The sequence below is a fragment of the Mustela erminea genome, chromosome 13 (assembly GCF_009829155.1).
Source record: "Mustela erminea isolate mMusErm1 chromosome 13, mMusErm1.Pri, whole genome shotgun sequence".
In the NCBI taxonomy this organism is placed as follows: Eukaryota; Metazoa; Chordata; class Mammalia; order Carnivora; family Mustelidae; genus Mustela; species Mustela erminea.
In genome coordinates this window covers 48643565-48664803 of record NC_045626.1, presented here as the reverse complement: position 1 = coordinate 48664803, position 21239 = coordinate 48643565, and the positions used below count along the sequence as shown (strand labels likewise).

At 34.5% G+C, this 21239-nt stretch overlaps 1 protein-coding gene and 1 long non-coding RNA gene across 2 annotated transcripts in view; one reads left to right on the top strand and one right to left on the bottom strand.

Moving 5' to 3' along the window:
• The window catches only part of MIB1 (mindbomb E3 ubiquitin protein ligase 1), a 130470-nt gene that overhangs the window by 85959 nt on the left and 23272 nt on the right, over positions 1 to 21239 (top strand). The window contains exons 13-14 of the mRNA XM_032309412.1: positions 16082 to 16214; positions 19636 to 19722. Of these exons, the coding sequence (XP_032165303.1) occupies positions 16082 to 16214; positions 19636 to 19722 (220 nt within the window). The remainder of the gene's footprint in view (positions 1 to 16081; positions 16215 to 19635; positions 19723 to 21239) is intronic.
• On the bottom strand, positions 2450 to 8403 carry LOC116571452. Its single transcript, XR_004277894.1, has 3 exons — positions 8107 to 8403; positions 7464 to 7589; positions 2450 to 6240 (listed from the first exon to the last, which is right to left on the bottom strand). It is a non-coding gene; the product is annotated as an uncharacterized LOC116571452 (long non-coding RNA).

The window sequence follows — 21239 nt, the reverse complement described above, 5'->3', positions numbered from 1 at the left end:
AAATGTAACTTAATAACAGCACAAATGTTTACTTAAAATTATTTCAGTTTATTATGGTTAGCAATATGCAAAAGTTTCCAAAGTTTGTATGTGCATGTGTAATATATGTGAGATTAAAGTAACATTCTGTTCCTTAGCTTTGCTGTTAGTAAGTAGTAATAATTTTTCAGCAATAAGTTAATGACAGTAGAGTTATTGATTGTGCTATTTATTTATTTATAAAGATTTTATTTATTTGAGAGAGACAGAGATAGCGAGAGCATGAGCAGGGAGTAGAGGGAGAAGTAGACCCCTCCTGAGCTGGGAGCCCAATGTGGGGCTCGATCCCAGGTCCCTGGGATCATGACCTGAGCTGAAGGTAGATACTTAACTGACTGAGCCACCCACGTGTCCTGACTGTGCTTTTTAAAAAGAAAATATAATATCCCTGGTTATCAAAAATATGTCTAGATGTCCAATATTTTTGAAGAATATACTTTGAAATATAGATTCCAAAACTTCAGATCAATATAGATTTCAAAGCTGATCTTGATGTTTCCTCGTGGTATAACAATAACTGAAATAAAGACATTAAGAGAGAAGGAATTATAAAGCAGTTTCTTTCCTTTCAGAATTGTGGGAGACAATATAAGCTTTCATTCTGAGACACTGAATATTTTGGTATCATGCTTTATAAAATTTGGGGCATTTTAGAATAGCAGTTACAATATGACTTAATAACGTTTTTTGTATTTCAGGAATCTTAACCAAGAACTATGCTTTTTCTTATTTTTGATATTTAGAGATTATTTTCCCTAGAGTTTATCCATATTACCTTTTTTTGCATATAGGTGAAATTTCAGATTTAGATGAAGAGCAGGAAGCATTTCTGTTGTTGAAAATGGAAACTAAATTTCTTTGGAGTAACATTAATTGGCACATTACTTAGGTACTTTCTAATGAGGATGTTGCATTTTTAGCTCTTAATGTTTTAGATCTTCACAGGCATGAAAATAAATTAGCAGTATTCTCTGCAGAACTAGCCAAAAACCAGCTAATAAGTATTTTGAAAGTACTGATACCAGATAGATATTTTGGAGATTCTGTTAACTGTATTATGAAGTTACCTTATGTAGTGTTATTTACAAATCTTTCTTTAGTATAAATCGAGTGTGAAAAGTAATAGCAAAATATGAATGGACCACATAATGTGACACACTTGTGTTTTTAGGTTAGTGCTAAGATAACTTCACAGTCATTTCTTACATATCTCTTTTTATTTGCACAAAGGCACATACTAAATCTTACGGAATATGTGAGCAACTCATAAATTTCCCTCTGGAATGTTATGATACCTTTATTTAACGTTTTAAATTCTAAAATAAGACCTGGTAAATAAGACTACGTTGAATATATGATGATTTGATAATGCAGACCATATCTTTGTGTTTAATGTTTTTCTTTTCTTGTAAACTCTGAACATGCTGAGTGCTATGTATAAAAAATAGCTGAGAGTGTATTAAATGGTACTATACTTATAGTATGTACATTTCCATCCACTCTCAGACACGATGTGCCTTGTGATACATAAATATATTTAATGTGACTAATTGAAATGTGATTAATATGAGCAGGAAGGCCTAATAATTTGAAAGAAGAGATAAAATTTATATATATACTTTCCTTTGCCTACTTTCTTTTAAGGGGTGTTCTTAACTTTGAAATAGAGGAGTGGTCTATTGAAAATTGTGTGAACATGTAGCTTTTTAAACTACTATTTACCATTAGTAACCCCTCTTTAATTACTGAAATGTTTGTTTCCATGTGTTAAAGAATGTTATATTACCTATAGTTGTATTGCAGTCAGTAAGAAAAATAGAGGGATGTTGGATAACTTGTCATTTTTCCTCTTCCTTCATTTTCTCTCCACTGAGAGAGAGAGAGAGGCTCGTGTCTATATTTTTTTGTGAAGGACAAAGAGGATTGTGAGGAGAGTCATAGGATGTTATTATTAGAAGAGATCTTCATTTTACAACTGAGTATGGAGAAATACCTACATAGTAAAAAGCTGTGAATGCTTCCCATTTCCTTTCTTTTCAGAAGGTTAAAAACTTTTGTTTTGTGGTTGGAAGAACTAGATATTGTTGCAGTCTCTGCAGTTTCTGCAGAATTGTTCGTTTTCTTTTTTACCTTTATCTATCAATATTCAGGTAAATAGCAGTCAGATTAAATGCTAATCCTGTGGAAAATAGTGACCCAACATTTCTAGAGTACTCTATTTAATGTTATGTTTTTCCTTAATTTAAAATATGTGCATGTCCATTCTTTGGAACTATACTGTAAGTTTTAGGTGACCTTCCCAAATATTTTCTTCTTTGGAGGAAGTGTATTTTTTTTATTATGCAGTATAGGCTATATTTTATTACCATTTCTTTTCTGAAGGATTAAAAAAAACCACCAAGATGGTAAATAAGTAAAATTATTTTATTTGCAGTTCATAAGTCATCCACACATTTTTCATAAAACTTTTTCTAAACATTGTTAACCCCTGTGGTTCTCCTAAGGAGAATTAACAGTAACAAATTATTTGATTTAAACCACAGTCTGAATAACTTATTTTAAGCTGAAGCTAGTCGACATGTGATTGATATTCATAAATGAAAAACGTTGGCTGTCCTGTAGTAATCAATGCATAGCTACAGCTGGTTGAAGGGGACCAAATCCATTGAAGAGGCGATTTGGTTCCATTTTACCAGCTCTAGCAAAGCATTGCAGTGCTGCTAGTTTGGGATACGAAAGAGTTTAAATGCTTTTTATTTGTACAACTATGGTTATGGACTTTCAACAAATGTTAGAGATTCTCGTATCAGTACTTCAGTCATTATGTGTCAACTTTTCTATTTTGAAGGCAGTTTTCCTACTATTTCCTACTTGAGTGGAGCAGAAGTCTTTACCCTTTAACATTTCGTTGATGCATTAAGGAATTACCAGTGTACAGCTTTGCATAATTCTTAAGTGTAGACAATAACCTGTTTTAAAACCAACAGCATTTAAAGGAACAAACAGACCTTGATGTATTTCGGAATACTATTTTGTATTTATCTTTGAGGCAGTGAACCAAGGAAGTATGCTAATAGGTTAGGGAAGAGTACTGGTAACCCGTCTTCCACTGCTCCTTTAATTAAAATTATACTTGAGGGTAATAGCAAGTTGCTGACAGGGAGGGGGTGGAGGAAAATGAGCAGCCTTAAGAAAGTACCTCTGCCCTTTGGTTTATAAATAGATCACACGTGTGTTCAGTGTATTGCTTGGACTTGTGTTGAAAGGAACTACGATACATGCCAGATTTTTTCTTTGTTTTTGCTTATGTAGTGTTACTAATCATAGGTTAGTAATTTAACCCTTTTCAAGGTCTATTTCCCTGACTGAGTTCTCCATCGTTTTGGGTACAGATTGCCTAGTTACTTCCATTATCAGCTTAATAATACATGGACTTGCAGTGCATAGTTATAATCAATAAATTTGAGTATTAAAGTCTACTACATGAGTAATATTTTAAAAGTCAGTACAGTAGGTGTTTGTTATAATATGATTTGTGTTGCATTTCAGTATCAGGGAAGGGATATCTTCTGAAATATAATTGCAAAATAAAACTTTGAGATACTATGGTTTGCCTATAAAGTAAGTGCTTTCACTTACTTTTATAAGTAACTCACTTCACCTATAAAGAAGCAGTTACTCTTTTGAACTTAACTGGAAAAAGGCTGACACTATTTCAGGCAGTATTCAAACAGTTCTCATATTAAGTATATTCTGCATCTGTTGATTGGTAAGTGTCATGCTGCTGGTGAAACTCATGTAACTACAATTCTTTCCATTTATTCTAATAGAAATGAAACAGGTGTTAAATTGCCTGGACTTAAGTGCTGAAGATAGCAATAAAACTGGCTTCTATTTTTACTAGTTATATGGGAGCTGTTTAGCAGATCCAGTTGCTCAAGTGTGCTTTTGGATGGCAGTTCAGTTTCATATACTGGCCATATTGGGGCAAGGAGAGGCCATGGAAAAAAAATAGTGCAGCATTTGATAATGTCAGCATCTGTTATCCCTGTCAGAGAGACAGTTGAAATGTTTGAGTTACACCAGTGTCAGCAGATGCCCAGAGTTTACTATGTACTCAGTTAAAAATGAACAGCTGATCTAAGCAATGGATGTGACATTTTAGAATGATTGAAAAGACTCAGATATGTTCAGTTAAACTTGTAAGCACTAAAACCAGTATATAATCTTATTTTTTAAAATGAATAGCAGTTGCTGTCATTTTATTTTCTGAGGATTATGTACTCTTAATATTAGAGCAATAAGACTTTGACACCAGGATGTTTTAAAATAATTATAAAAAACTTTCATGCCTACAGAATAATGGATAAAATTGTTCTATAATTTTATAATGCTCAATAATTTTATAATGTTAAATAAATCACGAGTATAGTAATACACTTTGTCTAGTTTTATAGGGAACCTGTACTTTTGACATACATATTTTCAGTTATAACTGTAGTTAACCTTATAGCCATTTCTGTTCAACTTGGGACACATAAGAATTTTCATTTATCATTGTGCTTTTTATACATGTCTGAATATTCCAGTTGGAATAATACTTTTAGTAAGAAATGATTAGAATATATGAATATTAGTATTTCTTTTTTTCCAAGTCTGTTGAAGCATGAAGCAGGTACTGCTTATTAAAGTATTGAGAGCAGCTTTATTATTTATTATTTTGTTAATATATGTCTATTATACAAAATAAGTTTTGTATAAGGTACAAAAAAATATTGTGATACCTCCAACACAGGACAAATAGTGGACCCTATCATGTTTGTAAATATTGAATTGCTGTTGCACAGTACCACTGAAAGATGATTATTCTGTCTGTGTAAATTGGTTACTTGACTATAGCATTTTCATTTTATGTTCCCCTTTGGAGAAAGCAGATTCAAGGATAATATTGATAATTTATTTTAATTATTTGGCAATCTGTTACCAATGTGCCCTGTTAACCTACAATTATGGCCCAGAATTTTATCATTTTTCATGCATAAATCTTAGGTTTTAATTTATTCTACATACTGACAGCATTTAAAGCAAAGACTGGGTTAAGGACCTGATTAATTTAAGAACAAACACCACCTTTTTTTTTGAGAATAGAGTGTTACTTAAAAGATAGTCTTTTCCAATTATGACTATGTAGCTTTCAGAAAAGCTTAAAACAACAAAACTTGCTTCAGAAATTCCTCTAATGTCAGTAGACTACATACTTATCAATGTATCAAGAAAATTGTTAAAATGTAATGATGTCAGTTTTTGTTATATTTTGTTATTCTTAACAAACCAGTTGACCCTACTAATATGATATATACTTTAATTAAGATCATATTATGAGAGAGAACATAGGTCATGTTTATCCCTCTTTTGTTCTAGTAATACTGATTTCTGTATCCAAATTTTAATCATGTGAGTACTAAATTTAAAAATGTAAAGCATAGTGTATTTTGAACTTAAAAGATTTAAAAGGAGTTTCATGATAATTTTAAATCTCCTTAGTTAAACTTTGTTTTCTTCACAACGTAGAAATCTTTGCAACATTTCGTTTCCATCTAAAAGTAGTAGATACATTTTTATGGTGTTAGTATTGCCAAAGGTCATCTCTTTGATACCAGGTTAATTTACCATATGAAGGTCATTCACATAGAAAGAAGCAAGGGCTTCTTTTAGCCGCAGTGTAGTTCCTCCTGGCAGTTTATTGCCTACCAAAAATACATACTTCTTTACATTCCATAGCATTGTATGTTCATATGGGTACATAAAGAAGTATGTACTCTGAGTAGGTTTTACTAAGTTGTTAGCTGTAAAAACATGAAATGTTTTATTTTCCCATTTGTTAGTGAAACATTCAGCTTACTGATACAAAGTCGTGGTAGATCATTTGCAGAGACTGTCAAAGACTAAACCGTAGCAGATTTACCTGAAGCATGGCATTAGTGCCATTTACGGCTCCTTGTTCTTGGTGGGCATAGATACTTCTAAACACTAACCAGTTATCTGTTGAACTTTGTCCTGGTCTGGTTGTTTTTGCAAGAGATTCATAGAATCAGTGGAGTCTTTACAGAGTATTATTTCAGAAATTGGTAAAATCAGTCTAGTGTTTCTTCATAGTCTTCAGAGAGAATTTCTTCTTATTTTGTAGTTTGCTTCTAGATCCTACAAGTAGATAGTAATGAATTCAGTGCAAATTCTTTTTACAAACTAGATGTCTTATTGAAAACTTAACCAGTTAAGCAATTAGTACTATTTCTGATATTGACTGTAAAGTTGAAAGAACAAGGAGAAAAACTAGATCTTTTTAGAGTGAGTGAACTGAATTTTTAAAGGTGATGGACTTTTTGTTACTGTTTTAAAGGTCACAGAGAAGGAACTCATGATTATTTGAAAACTTTTTCTCAATCCTTTGTCTTTATTAGTTACTTACCTGAATTTTGCATTTGGTGCCTTTTTTTGGGGGGGGGTTGAATACACATTTGAAAATATGTATAAATATCTACTTTTGGTGAATTTGGTTCTTTTGATTCTCTAATTTTTTAAATAAAAGGATAACTACCAGAATAGTCAACTTTTCTAAAGTCTTACTGAAAAGAATTGAAAGGTGTTAGCCTGTGGCACGGGGTGTTTGAGCATAATCATTTAGCTTGAAAAGACATTATAGTTGGTGAGTTGCCTTTAACTTTTGTGGTATTAAAAGGTTAATTTAAAAGAACACCATAAGAAAAAAAAAAAAAAAGAACACCATAAGAAATTTTCACATTTGGGAAAGGAGAAAACAAAAAGGCAGGGAGAGTAGAATTTCTGCAGCCTGTGATGAAAAGTTGGTGCAGCTTCTAGAGGGCAAATCAGAATGTAGCAGTAGTGGCCCAGCGTACAGCAGTTTCAGCCGTTCAGTATTGGGATTTACCAAGCACATTCTGATTTATTTTTGTACCAACTAAAAGTTAGCATTAAGAAGTATTTTTTGATCTGCCAAGTCTCTTGGTTGGCTAAACCTTTTAATAGACAGTTAATAGTTTTTAAAACGGTGCATACTTTCAAAGCAGGATATGATTTACTAAGGATGCAAAGTCATTATTTAATCTGAAACAAAGACCAAATCTTTAGTAATGTCAGTTACAGTAATGGATTTGTACATTTTTGGGATCAAGAATTATCTGCCAAGTTACTTGAACATGCCTTTTTATGCTGCATAAGCTGTCTGTTTGAACTGTGAAATTAGCCAATGCCTAGATAAACTTTAACAATAGAAGCGTGTATCGAGTCTATAATAGGTAAGCATGCAGAAAGTCATAAGCATCCTTAAAAGTGCAGGCCTTGTGATACTGTTACCTGTAAGCTTAGTGCCATGCAGCATTTGCAGGAGGAAGAGAGATAATGACCTAGAGAGCCACAGCAGCAGCAGCCATCTCCTCTTGATGGTTCCTTCATTCTATTCGCTGATTCAGCACTTCTTTTCATAAGCCGAAGGAAGCAAGGGGGCCGGATCAGTGAACATAGAACCTCACCTTTTAAGATACATTTGAAAAACAAATGAACAAACAAAAGAACCCCAATAAGCCATCTTTTCCCTCTCCCTTTCCTTCACCTTAAAAGCAACAAAATTGAATTAAAGTTGGCCATTTGATTTGGAAGGTCATATTACCAGTATTACACAGATACGAGTACCTTGTATCTGCTGTACAGAAAGTTGAGCAACGAAGGAGAGTTGATATAATGGCCAAGAAAAGGAGCCTTCGCTTATTTTCAGATGAAATGCTTCAGAAGAGGGGAGAAAGTTGCAGGAAAGTTAATTTTATAACCTAAAAAAGAAAAAGCCAAAAAACAAAACACGCCTCACTCCCCCCCAAGTAACTAAGCATTCACCCTATTTTCCTCTGCCCACCAGAATACATTAGGTTCTTCTGACTTCTCAGGAAATATTCTGTATCTTTCTTGCTGTGAAGTTGTTTTTTTGGGTTTTTTGTTTGTTTGGTTTTGGTTTTTAGTTTCCAGAATTAATTGGTAGATCTGCAGTGAAGCCACCTTGTCATATCCAGAGGTCAAGTCTGCAGGCAAGGTCAGGACTTCCACATGGTCACTACAGAGGTTAACTTATATTCTTCTCTCAGTGGCCACGGGCTAAACTGTTACAGCTTTATAGGCAGCTAAGCATTTGAAACATGCACTCCCAGGCAAACAGGCTCTCTTGTGCCTCTCTCTTCCCTGACCATATTTAGTCAACCATAGCAAAAAATAGTCTCTCAGCTGTCGATTGTCGATCCAAAAGCTGAGGAAGCCTCTATCTTGCTTTCTGCCTATTGATTGTTCATCCTGCGGTCCAAACACTGCTTTGCCATTTGTTCTGCCTTTTTTTTTTTTTTTTTTTTTTTTAAAGCACTGCCAAATAAAGCGGTCTCTCATGTTTCCACTTACATTTCCCAGAGTTTCACTGAGCTTGCGCTGAGACTAGGAAAGCCTGATGTGGCTGTCACTATACTTAGAAGCACTGCAGAGAAAAAAAGGGAGGAGGAAAAATATTATCCTGGCTAGTTGCAAGACAGTTTTGAGACAGACCTGGAATAAGTAAAATCCCTCTGCTGCCAAAATATATTTCATAACATAACTTTTTTGTTGGTAAAAAAATATTATGGATGATGATACTTTACGTAACTGAAGGCTTGAAGAGATTTTGCAGGGTTATCTTTAGAGCTAGTTATTACTACACATACATTTTAAATTTAAGGAATAATATTTTAGTGGAAAATTTGTAGAAATGGTAAGTAAAACTTATATACTAAAGATGGAGAGAGATCAGTAAGGGAGAAAAGAGTAGTGTGTAAATGTGAAATCTACTTAAAACTTAATTCCATGTCAGTTTCAGTTAACTTTTTGTAGTGCTTAGATGAGAAACAGGGTCTAGAATGGTTTTGAATAATTGTGTACTTTTATGTTGAAACTATATTTACGTACAGAACTACTAAAATTCTTTTTTATTCTATTCCATTTTCAAATGTAAAGTATTTTTTTTCCTTCTTTTAAATTTTATGAAATGTCATTTAGGCATGATTATTTCTGCTTTACCAGACACTATGAATTAGTCATTAACCTAATCTATAACATTTCTAGTTTACCAGAGACTATGAAACAGTCATTAACCTAATCTGTAATGTTGCCACATAATAGTATATGCTTCAGAGCAAAAATACTCTTGCTCTAAATTTTAGTAGCATATTCATAATATATTTTAATGTTGAAATTTATTTTTTTAACCAAGAAGAAAAGAGTATTATAACATCAAATCTAACGTAGTTGCGGATATACAGTTTTAAGATTTTAAAAACCTAAAAATGCCCAAGGGAAACTCTGTTCTTCCTAAACCATATCTATACCTTGTTCTTAATTCAGATACAGTGTTCTATAAAGTATTGATTCAATTCAGAATTAAGAAAAACTATTACCAGTTTTTTAAGCTCATTTTCCTGAAAGGGAAGTTTTGTCCTTGACATTCTTTTTGTCTTTAGCGTTTAGTACCATAGCAGGTGAATTATTTTGGATGGCTATTTTAAAGCAGTGACATACAAAGTGCTTCTGTAGATATTTGACAGTTTTGAAGAGCCAGCTTTCCTAGATATTGGAATACTTTTTACACATACTGTGAGAAGATGACACATGTCTCAGTTTAAGATAGGTTAATTTTCAGGTTTCTAAATTGCCTCATTTTTTCCTAACCATTTTGTAGCAGTGAAAGGTTTTTTGTTGTTGTTATGGTTGTTATTGTTTTTGTTTTTAAAGCAAATGTGAAGTGCTGGGTACTCTTCTAAATCCTTTAAAATTTTCATAACAACGTCTTTGAGATAGAATCTGTGATTCTTCTCACATTTTATAGATGAGGAAACCAAGGCATAGAAGTTAAGTAACCTGCTCAAGTCACCGGCCATTCCCCTTGTTAATGCCAGAATTTCGACCAAGCTAGTCGAAATTGGCTTCAGATTTTGAGCTCCTTACTGTCACACCGTACTCCTACTCTGGTCTGTAATAAGGAAACCAGTTAGGGAATTACCACTCTTGAGGACTTGGGAGTATACCAAAAATTTAACAGGTTGATAATCTCCTTGTCTCCCTTACATTCAGAAAATGTTTGTTCATTTGATTGTATCTTCTTTTGCTCCATTCAACAAAACTTTGAGTTTCTTTTACTAGGCATACAAAGGTGACATAAAGATAAGTAAAATGGGGCCCTGGCTTATACATGGAAGTAGAATTAAGAACTGACGGGTCATTTAAGAGATAATTTTGGTTGTCTTTAAGGAATTCTTGAGTATTCAGCTGTACATCTTTTCTGCAGCCTGAATTGTTGCATATCTCTTTCTCATTTTGAGCTAAGTTCTATATTACCAAATTCCTACTTCATGAAATGAGGCTAGATTAATGAACCTTTTAATTGTGGTATCTGTCAAAAAAGAGTTTGGGGTGGACGGAAATAAAAGCCCCTCCCCCAAAATTTAAAAACATCTAACTAATGCCTGTTCACTAGCTGTAAGTAAATGAAATAAAACCCAGCTATATTCATTTATTATTAAAGTGATTACCATGGATAGCATCTGGGTATTTATCTTTCCAGGCTTCTTGTCTGCATCCATTCAGGTGGAGGTGGGAAAAATATGTTTAGAATATCACATACTTACCTACTTTTAGTAGGCACTAAAGAACTTCTGCTTGGGATCGATCACCTTTCTTCGTAGTTTCCTTTATGAATTCCGGACTAACAGACTTTATTAGCTTTATTATTTGAAGGATTGTTCATTAACTTAGCAAGCATTTAGTGAACACCTAGTGTGTGCTGTAGTGCTATTCTAATGTTTTTCTACATTAATATGTAGGACTCCACAGTTTAGCTATTTGGGTTTGTTTAGAGAAACGTTGCCTGTCTCTGAAGAAAGATTATAAAGCATGGCAGGCCCTAAAAATGGACCTAGTGCTGTTTGATTGCTACATACCAATGTAGACAGCTGCTTGTCCCTCTACTTCTTAGAACTCATTTGCTCATCATTCAGCAAACGTTTTGAGTATTACCATGTGCCAGGGATTATACTAGGCACCACTGTTAGTTGTTCCGGAACTTAATGCTTCTTTGGCACTCTTCACAAATGCCTGCTTAACTGGTAGTAAGATCTTATCTTTCAACCATCCCTGTCCTTATTAACCTCTTGGAAAACAACCAGACTGAGAATGAAAGAAGAGTATTTGGGCATTAGGGAAAATACCTCCAAATCTCATATACTGTGCTCCATAGGTGAGAGCCTGTTGATGCAATGAAATTATTAATATGCTCAGCTGGTAACACCCTAGTCCCAGCAAACCTGTGGGCCTGGGTGCTTGCAGCAGAAGTCTCCTCTTCGGGAACACCAGCGCTGCAGGGGACAGCTGGCATGCCTGGTTGGATTGTGGGCTCCTCAGATTGCCCACCCCACGTAAGTGGGACTAATTAACAGAATGGATTGGTTCTGAAGTGAAAAGTTGCTCTCTGAAAATCTGAGTTTTACGCTTTAGTATTAGGATTTGGTGGACTTTATAGAATGTGGTCTAGAAGGGACTGGGATCGTATTTGTCACTTCAGACAGTATCCTGGAATTACCATCTTTCTTTTGCTCTGATACTTCAGTTACATATTTTGTACTGAAAGGAAAAAGCAAAAATATAAAATGTACTGAGAGGGTAGAAAGACAGTGGGCTTTCAGGAATACACACCTATTTATGTGTAAGTGCTTTACTAGCCTTGTGAGCCATTGGCCCTTCTTTCTGAGAGACTTCAGCTTTCTCTAGCTTTTTCACTTAGGAAATGCACAGGCCCATATGAACAAGTTACTGATGGCTCCATCTCCGTGGATAGCTTATGCCCGGAGAAGGAATTGCTCTTCTCTCCCTTTCTTTCTTTTGAGTTGTTGGCAGCATAAAATGGGAAGGTACTACCATAAAATTGGAAGGAATGTAAGGTAGTGGGAAACATGGTTTCATATGAATCATCTTCTCAAGGATATCTATTCAATAATGTGACTAAAAAAAAAAAAAAAATTTGGTGAAAGCATGAGCCACACCTTATAATGTAAAACTTGCCGTCATATTTATAGATCTTGGCTATAAGAACTAAAGTAGCAAATATAAAAGATTTTCACATAGTAATCCTAAATATTATTTTAGTGTTTTGACTTAAAATTTTAAAATGTAATATATATGCAAAGCTAAGTCAAATACTACTACAAAGCTGGGGCGCCTGGGTGGTTCAGTGGGTTAAAGCCTCTGCCTTCGGCTCAGGTCATGATCCCGGGGTCCTGGGATTGAGCCCTACATTGGGCTCTCTGCTTGCCGGGGAGCCCGCTTCCCCCTCTCTTTCTGCCTGCCTCTCTGCCTACTTGTGATCTCTGTCAAATAAATAAAAATCTTTTTTAAAAAATACTACTACAAAGCTTATAATGAAAGAACTGTGTTCTGCTTTATCCCTCCCTCCCTACACCCCCTCCCCAATAACTTCCAGCAGTTTTCCAGATTTATCAATTGTAGATATATACTGATTTCATGTCATCTGAGAAATGAAAGTTTAAAACTATTGACATCATCTAATACCACTATTTCTTTCAATATAATCTGTCACAGATTTTGCTTAAATCACTGTTTACATTATTACCTTATAACTACATTTTGTTTTTAATAAAACTTTTTTCCTCACCTGATTTAATACTTAAATCTTCTAAACTCACCAGAAGAATCATAAAACCCTTATAAATTCCATTTCTCACATAGTCACATGTGTAGAGTACTAGATAATGTTTGGCATTGGCATCATGATTATGCCAAATCCAAACATTCAGTAGTACAGGGTGGTACCAGTACTTTTCCCCATTAAGAATCTGAGGAAAAGTTACATAATATCTAGCATCTTTCTCTTTCTTTTTTTTTAAGATTTTATTTTTAAGTAATCTCTGTACCCAATGTGGGGTTCGAACTCAACCATGAAATTAATTGACAGACCTGTACCTCTGGGGCAAATAATACATTATATGTTAATAAAAATTAAAAAAAAAAAAAGAGTCACATTTTCTATCAACTGAGGCAGCCAGGTGCCCCTATATCTAGTATCTTATTTTACTCCACCAAAGGAGGAAGACTAGAATTCTTGTAATTACTGTGAGCGAACTAAAGCAGGAAACCTGAGCTTTGTATGAGATTTAGGGGTTTGTAGACTCTCTCAGAATTGTAGGCAGTGTAATATAAAGTGCATTTTCTCTGAGGAGGGTGCTGTAGAGTGAGTCTGTAGTTTTCCATAGGTTTCCAAAGAATTCTCTCTCCCATAAGCAGTGATTTTAACTTCAGTAACAGCCACTGAAAACTGCCTTTCAGCTGTAATTCTCAATATACTTTGGGTTTTAAACTTGTTTTAAAATCTGATTAAAAGCAATTTTAGAGGTTCTTGGATCCTCCACAGCCTGTTCTGAGATATCTTGGGCTTCCTACATGGGATTCATAGAACCCTACCATTAAAAAAATACAGTCTGGGCATTTTAGGCATTTTCTCATTATTTCAGAGACTTACAGTTTCATTTATACACTCTTATTCAGGCATCTTCAGCCTGTTTCTCCATGTTTGTAACATTTCTCTGTTTCAGATTTTTATCTTCCATAAATATAAACCTTAGGAAAAACTATCCCAATATGTATCTTACTATCATTTCTTGCCTTTTAATACTCTGTTGGCATAATTTTAAAAGCATTTCTGTTTTTAAATCCTCTGTTAGGAGTGGGAAAAGCTCTAATGTCTAATATATGTATATGAATGCAGTCCATGCCAAGTCTAACACTCTTTATAGGAGCAGTCATTTTCTCAGTCTTAAACAAAATAGTAGATAAATATATTAAGGGAGGATTTTTCCAAATTTTATGAGTTTTCTACATAAAATCTTTCTATTAAGAAAAGTTACTGGTATATGATAAGAAAAGTTACATCTAATTTTATTTTTCTTTTTTGGGAGTGAGCTAGGTTTTTCTTTAAGATACATCATTTCTTTTTAAAAAATTCCTTTTTATTTGAGTGTAGTTGACACACAGTGTTATATTAGTTTTGGGTGTACACATAGTGATTGAAAATCTCTGTATGTTATGCCATGCTCACCACAAGTGTAGCTACCAACTGTCCCCATACAGTGCTATTAAATATCATCGACTTTCTTCTCTATGCTATCTGTACTTTTCATCCCCTTGACTTATTCTTCCCATAACTGGAAGCCCTTATCTCCTACTTCTGGCAACCATCAGTTTGTTTTCTGTATTTATAAGTCTCATTCTGCTGTTTGTTTATTCATTTGTTTTTAGATTCCACATGTAAATTAAATCATACAGTATTCTCTGTCTGACTTGTTTCACTTAGCATAGTATCCTCTAGGTCCATCCCTGTTGTTACAAATGGCAAGATCTCATCCTTTTTATATCCAAGTAATATTCCATTATATATACACACACCACATCTTCTTTATCCATTTCATCTATCAGTGGACACTTGGATTGCTTCCATATCTTGGCTATTGTAAATAATGCAGTAAACAGGGGTGCACATATGTTTTTAAATGAGTGTTTTTGTTTTCTTTGGGTAAATACCTGGTAGTGGAATTTTTGGATCATATGATATTTTTATTTTTAATTTTTTGAGGAACCTCCATACTGTTTTCCACAGTAGCTGTACCAATTTATTTTCCCACCAACAGTACACTAGGGTTCCTTTTCCTCTATCTCCTCAGCAACACGTTATTTCTTGTCTGATTTTAGCCATCGTGACAGGTGTAAAATGATGTCTCATTTCCCTGATGATTACTGATTTTGAGCATCTTTTCATGTATTGTACATCTGTTTGTCTTCTTTGGAAGAATGTCTGTTCAGGTCCTCTGCCCTTTTTTTAATCAAATTCTTTGTTTTTTTGGAGTTTAGTTGTATATATTCTTTGCATGTTTTGGGTATTAACCCCTTATCAGATACATCATTTGCACATAACTTCTCCCATTGAGTAGGTTGCCTTTTTGTCTTACTGATTTTTTTTTGCTGTGCAAAAGCTTTTTATTTTTATATAGTCCCGATAGTTTATTTTTAAAGAAGTATCACTTCTTGATAATTACTTTTCCTGCTCTTTTATGTTTTACTCTTTGATGGTCTTTAGGATAACTGTCTTTCTTGCTCTGGAAATAATTAATCCATAAATTTTAAATATTAAATTATAATTACCATTTTGTGTGTTTTGATTTCAACTATATTTTGCACTGCTAAATGACATATATGAGATTTTTAACTGCAGTTCGTGATAATCTACCAGTTACATGAAATTTGTCTTTTTATCACTATTATTCCTACTTTGTTATTGTTGTTACCTGGCTGTTCTTTATTAACTCTTTCATTAATAGATACTATTCAGATTGAACCTAGGAGTTTCCACAAGACCATATATGTCCTTGTTAGGAAATATTTCTTTACCCTTTGGGGTTTTTTTTTTTTTTTCTCATAATGTTTTCCCCTTGTAACACTCCCATTCTAGTTTGATTATATTCCCCAAATGGTGATAGTTTGTTTACCTCTTAAAGCGTCAAAAAGCTGCACATTAGAGATTTAGAAAAAAATATAATTCATTTGTCTCTGAGGACACAATTTTTTTTTAAGATTTTATTTATTTATTTGACAGATAGAGATCACGAGTAGGCAGAGAAGCAGGCAGAGAGAGAGGGGGAAGCAGGCTCCCTGCTGATCAGAGAGCCTGATGCAGGGCTTGATCCCAGGACCCTGAGACCATGACCTGAGCCGAAGGCAGAGGCTTAACTCACTGAGCCACCCAGGTGCCCACTGAAGGCGTAATTTTCTTTAAAAAAGAACGTTTTTATTTGCTTTCAGAAGTTTCCTTTATATATTTTTTCTAAAGAAAATAATGAAATATTTAATTAAATATCAAATTACATTAATACCAAAATCATGTAAACTTGATTTGCAGTGCAATGCGTGTTTTACTATCTAAATTACCAAGACCATGGATTGTGGATGAGAAGAAAGATGACGGTTATACTGCTTTGCATCTGGCTGCCCTTAACAATCATGTAGAAGTGGCCGAACTGTTGGTACACCAGGTAGGAAAACTGTGCCATAATTTCTAATTTAATTTTAATTATTTGGACCATTACTGTTCATTTATTTTTTACTTCATCAACTGCCTGTTGGTAGGTTATGGTAAAACCCCATGAGGATGCAAATTCAGATATGGTACATATTCATTCTTCTGCCTACACTGGTTCTTGGATGGAGGATAGTGCTCTGTGTGTGTAAGGGGGTGGAGAATATCCATTAGCCCTGAAAATTCTCTCCTACACAGTTCCTGGATTGGTCCTATGACATAGGCATCAATGAACAGAGATTTTCCAGATTTGCTGCCACTGTTGTAGAAGTATCCATCAGCCATAGGACCAAGAACCATTATGTTGGTATCTAAGCTCATGTGGCCAGTTGCCATCAAGAAACACCAGGCTGCAGCCTGGATTTGGGAATTCAGGTCATGAAAACTGCTGGACTCCTGGAATCTGTGGCTGGATAGCAGCACAGGTTAACTTCAGTCATTTCATTCATCTCTAAAATAAGATGACATTACATTTTTATGAGATTGGATTTTGAAGGGAACTTATTTACTGTAGTTTTATGATGTTTTTCAGCAAAATTTATAAATACATATGTCATAGAGAAGCATTAGTTACCAAAGAATTATCTGTGATCTCTGTCTGACTTCAAGGAATTTATAGTCTAGTTAAGAAGATGAAATAGCAGAATTCAGTGAATTGTCCATTATGTGTAATTAACGTCACATTATAAGGTAGATACTCCCTGAACTATAGAATTCTAGTTTAGATTAAAAAAATAGTTCAAAAGTTAAACTTTGTTTTACCCTGCCATTTTAAGGCTTAATTATTATTATTGTTTTTATTGAAGTATGGTTGACACGCAATGTTACATTAGTTTCAGGTATATAACATAGTGATTTGACAATTGGAATGTTGTTCATTAAGCTGTGCTCACGGGTGTAGCTGTCATCTGTCACCATACAATGCTATTACAATACCATTGACTAGTAAGCCTTTATTATTAAAGTTACTGTTGTTAGCATTGGTAATTGTGAGAAGTTCCTTTTCAATCTAAAATACAGATAACTGACGTTATGCCAGTATCACACTATCTTGGTTATTGTTTTTTAGTGAGTCTTGAAATCAGTTAAAATAAGTCCTCCAAATTCATTCTCTCTTCTTCTTTCTCAGAATTACTAAAGTATTTTAGATCTTTTGGATTTCCCTATAGATTTTAGAATCAAAGGATAAGTTTCTTTTCCTTTTTTTTTTTTTTTAAATGTTTTATTTACTTATTTGACAGAGATCACAAGTAGGCAGAGAGGCAGGCAGAGAGAGAGGAGGAAGCAGGCTCCCTGCTGAGCAGAGAGCCCGATGTGGGGCTTGGATCTGAGGACCGGGGATCATGACCTGGGCCAAAGGCAGAGACTTTAATCCACTGAGCCACCCAGGCGCCCCAAAATGATTAGTTTCTGTTAAAAAGTCTTGGCATTTTGGGGCGCTTGGGTGGCTCAGTGGGTTAAGCCTCTGCCTTCGGCTCAGGTCATGATCCCAGGGTCCTGGGATTGAGCCCTGCTCTCTGCTCAGCGGGGAGCCTGCTTCCCTTTCTCTCTCTCTCTGCCTGCCTCTCTGCCTACTTGTGATCTCTGTCAAGTGAATGAATGAAATCTTTAAAAGAAAAAAAAAAGGCTTGACATTTTAATTGCTCTGCACATTTTAGATTTATCTTTTTTTTAAATTTATCTTAGTTCTTTCACGCTATTGTAAATTATATTGTTTAAGCCTTCAGTTTCTAATTGTATATTGTAAACATACAGAAAAACAGTTGTTTTTTATATGTTGATCATATTTCCTGTGATTTTGCTTCAATTACCATAGTTCATTAGGGGATTAGAAATTCCAACTACAGTGAAATACTACTAATCTACTACTTCTGTCACCTACCAATGAAAATGACCAAACTTAACCAAATGTTGGTTAGGGTGTGGAGCATTTAGAATTCATATACATTGCTGGCATTTTACAAAGCAGCCATTTTAACAATAATTTGACATTTCCTAATAAAGTTAAACATGTATTTACTGTACAACCCAGCAGCCTCCCTTCTAGTATGTACCAAGAGAACATTTGTACACAAATATTTGTACTAAATATTTGTAGCAGCTTTATTTGTAATAACCTCAAACTGGAAGCAAGCCCAATGTTTATGAGCTAGAGTCTAGGTAAACGAATTATAGTATATCATACAGTGAATACTACTTTGGAAAATCTAATAATGGAAAAGTTTAGGAAACTTTAAAGAAAATCCCTTACTTTCTGCATTTAATGAGAACAGGCATGTTGGCATGAGACTATTCAAAGTGACTGAAGCAGGCAGCTTTTATACCTTTTAAACAAATAGTTATTTGGGGAGAATTCTCAAAGGGTTTTGCACTTGGCGTAGCAAATAAACGAAGTAACAAAGTTTATATAGTCAGTTCTTGGCCCTTAATTCTTCATCTCTGGCAATAAGGATGCCTTATACCCTCCAGGTGCAGAGAGTGATAGCCTTCACAGGGAATTTATTTCCTGCTTTCAGAGGAACAAAGGAAGGCCAGAGTGTCCTTGCACTGGCTGTTTCTTAAGTAACTTTAATTCAAAATAATCAGTATGCCTAGGTAGCAGTACATTGGGACAGTCCATCCTGAACCCCATCATCACACTGACTCTGAAATAGGTTGTACTATGACTGTGTTAGAGCTGAGGAAATGAGCATAAAATGGCAGAATGCTTGCTTAAGTTCTTGAAGTTTTAGGTCCCTCTGTGCCAGTGAGCTCAGGATTTTGCTTCTCCATTTCTTTCCTCTGTCATTGGAATCAGCTGTTCTCATATAATAATGCTGTGACTGTCCCAGGACCCTGGTAGGACTTTTTGCTTTCCCTTTAATAAGTATTTTTATGTACTAATTAATTAAACATTGTCTTCTCACCCTCCAGCTAAGTTCCTTTTCACTGAATAAGAGCTCAGTCATGCAGCAAGAGGAGGTGACGTTATTAGGTCATTAAAGTAAATCTAAATCCAATATGAAGAGTCACTAATAGAATTTTTAGGAAATATTACTTACAGTTAAAAGGAGCTAATTATTTCTATTATTGTGTAATGGAGATTGAGAGGGAGCTGTGTTTAAGCCCTATACTGAACTTTGTTTTTTACCTGTTCCTATATGAAGTCACCATAATAAATAATTATCGTAAACTTGCTGTTCCATCTCCAAAAGTTTACTACCCCATCCAGTTATTGCTGTATTACCAGCAGCTGTTATGAGAACAATGTTGGAGTAGCTAGTAGAGAGGAAAATGGTCAGCGGTGTTCTGTGTTATTAATTCCTCATGAAGAGTTGTAGTTTTAGTGTTCATGGTTGTCAAATTATGATTATGTAAACTTTGTCCTTCTTGTTCAGGGTAACGCTAACCTGGATATCCAGAATGTGAACCAGCAAACTGCCCTGCACCTTGCTGTTGAACGACAGCACACCCAGATTGTGAGGGTAAAGTATTTACTAACAAAACTTTTACCTTGTAGTTGTGTTTTAACCAGACAGTTTTCTAGAAGGTCTTGAAAATCATTCATAGTTTGATTTTTCAAAAGGCATAGTTAGATACAAAAATCATTATTTTAGGCTAATATTTTGCCTCAGTTGGGTAAAAAGTTTTAATTTATAATAGAGAAAATCTTAAAACTGTGATATTCAAAGTCTGTTATATAATTTAGTTGTCAGACTTGTGACTTCCCAAAATACTAAATCAGAAAATTTCAAAGCAACATATAAATTGGTTTTTAAAAAGTACATTCCCTCTTAATTTATATAATTGAGAGTGAACTACAGTGAAAAGTTTTGGCTGTACTTTTGCTGCACAGATTCCAAGAAAGCTGAAATATGTATTTTTATTTGATTAATCTGATATTCCAGATTAAATATTTGAAAGATTATCGGTTTAAAATTTTTTTGTAGAACAGTGATTCTTAAAGTTTAGAAGCTGAACCAGCAGCATCAGCATCACCTGGGACCTTGGTAGAAAATTCTTGGGCCCCACCTCAGACCGACCAAATCAGAATCTCCAGGGGTGGGAACTAGCAATCTGTGGTTTAACAAGTCCTTCAGGTAATTTTCATGCATGTTCAAATTTGAGAAACACTGTCCTAGAGTGACATTTTATGTAAGCTTTTTGGAACAAAGTAAAACAAAACAAAACAAACAAACCACCCCAAAACAGTAATTTGCCAGTATGGGTAAGACCATATACTTGAGATTGGCTTCTGTGTATGGTATTTTTCTAAAACTCTGACAGCATTTGTTGAAGGGATTAGGAAAATCAGTAAAGCTCCGTAAGTAAAGTCTTAAATAAAAAGTTATATTTACTACTTAAAATATCTTTGAGGTGTATCAATTATTCATTTTATTTAAGATGTTGTAGTTTAGGAGACACTTGACCTTTATTGTTATTTAAAATTCCTCTTGCTCAGACTGAGGGTTGCTGGAGGGGAGAGGGGTGGCAGGATGGGGTAACTGGGTGCTGGGCGTTAAAGAGGGCACATGATGTCATGAGCACTGGGTGTTAGATAAGACTGATGAATCACAGACCTGTCCCTCTGAAACCAATGATACATTATATGTTAATAATTGAATTAAAATTTTAAAAAATTTAAATACTAAAAAAAATTCCTCTTGCTAAAAATTCATCATTTATCTGGGATTTTTGGACTTTCCTTATGACTATATATTTGGAGAAAACTGACCAAAGAGAGTGGAATAGATAACTTGCTTGTTTCTTTAAGTAATGGAAGAATTTTGAACATTTATGATTTGGTCCTATTGGAAGTAACTTAAAATATCCCAACTCACATATCTGAAATATAGGAGAAAAAGGAGGTGCATGGCTGGCGCAGTTGGTAGAGCACGCAACTCTTGATCTTGGGGTTGTGAATTCGAGCCCCACATTGGTTGTAGAGATTACTTGACAAAATCTTTTTTATTTTTAAAGATTTATTTATTTATTTGAGAGA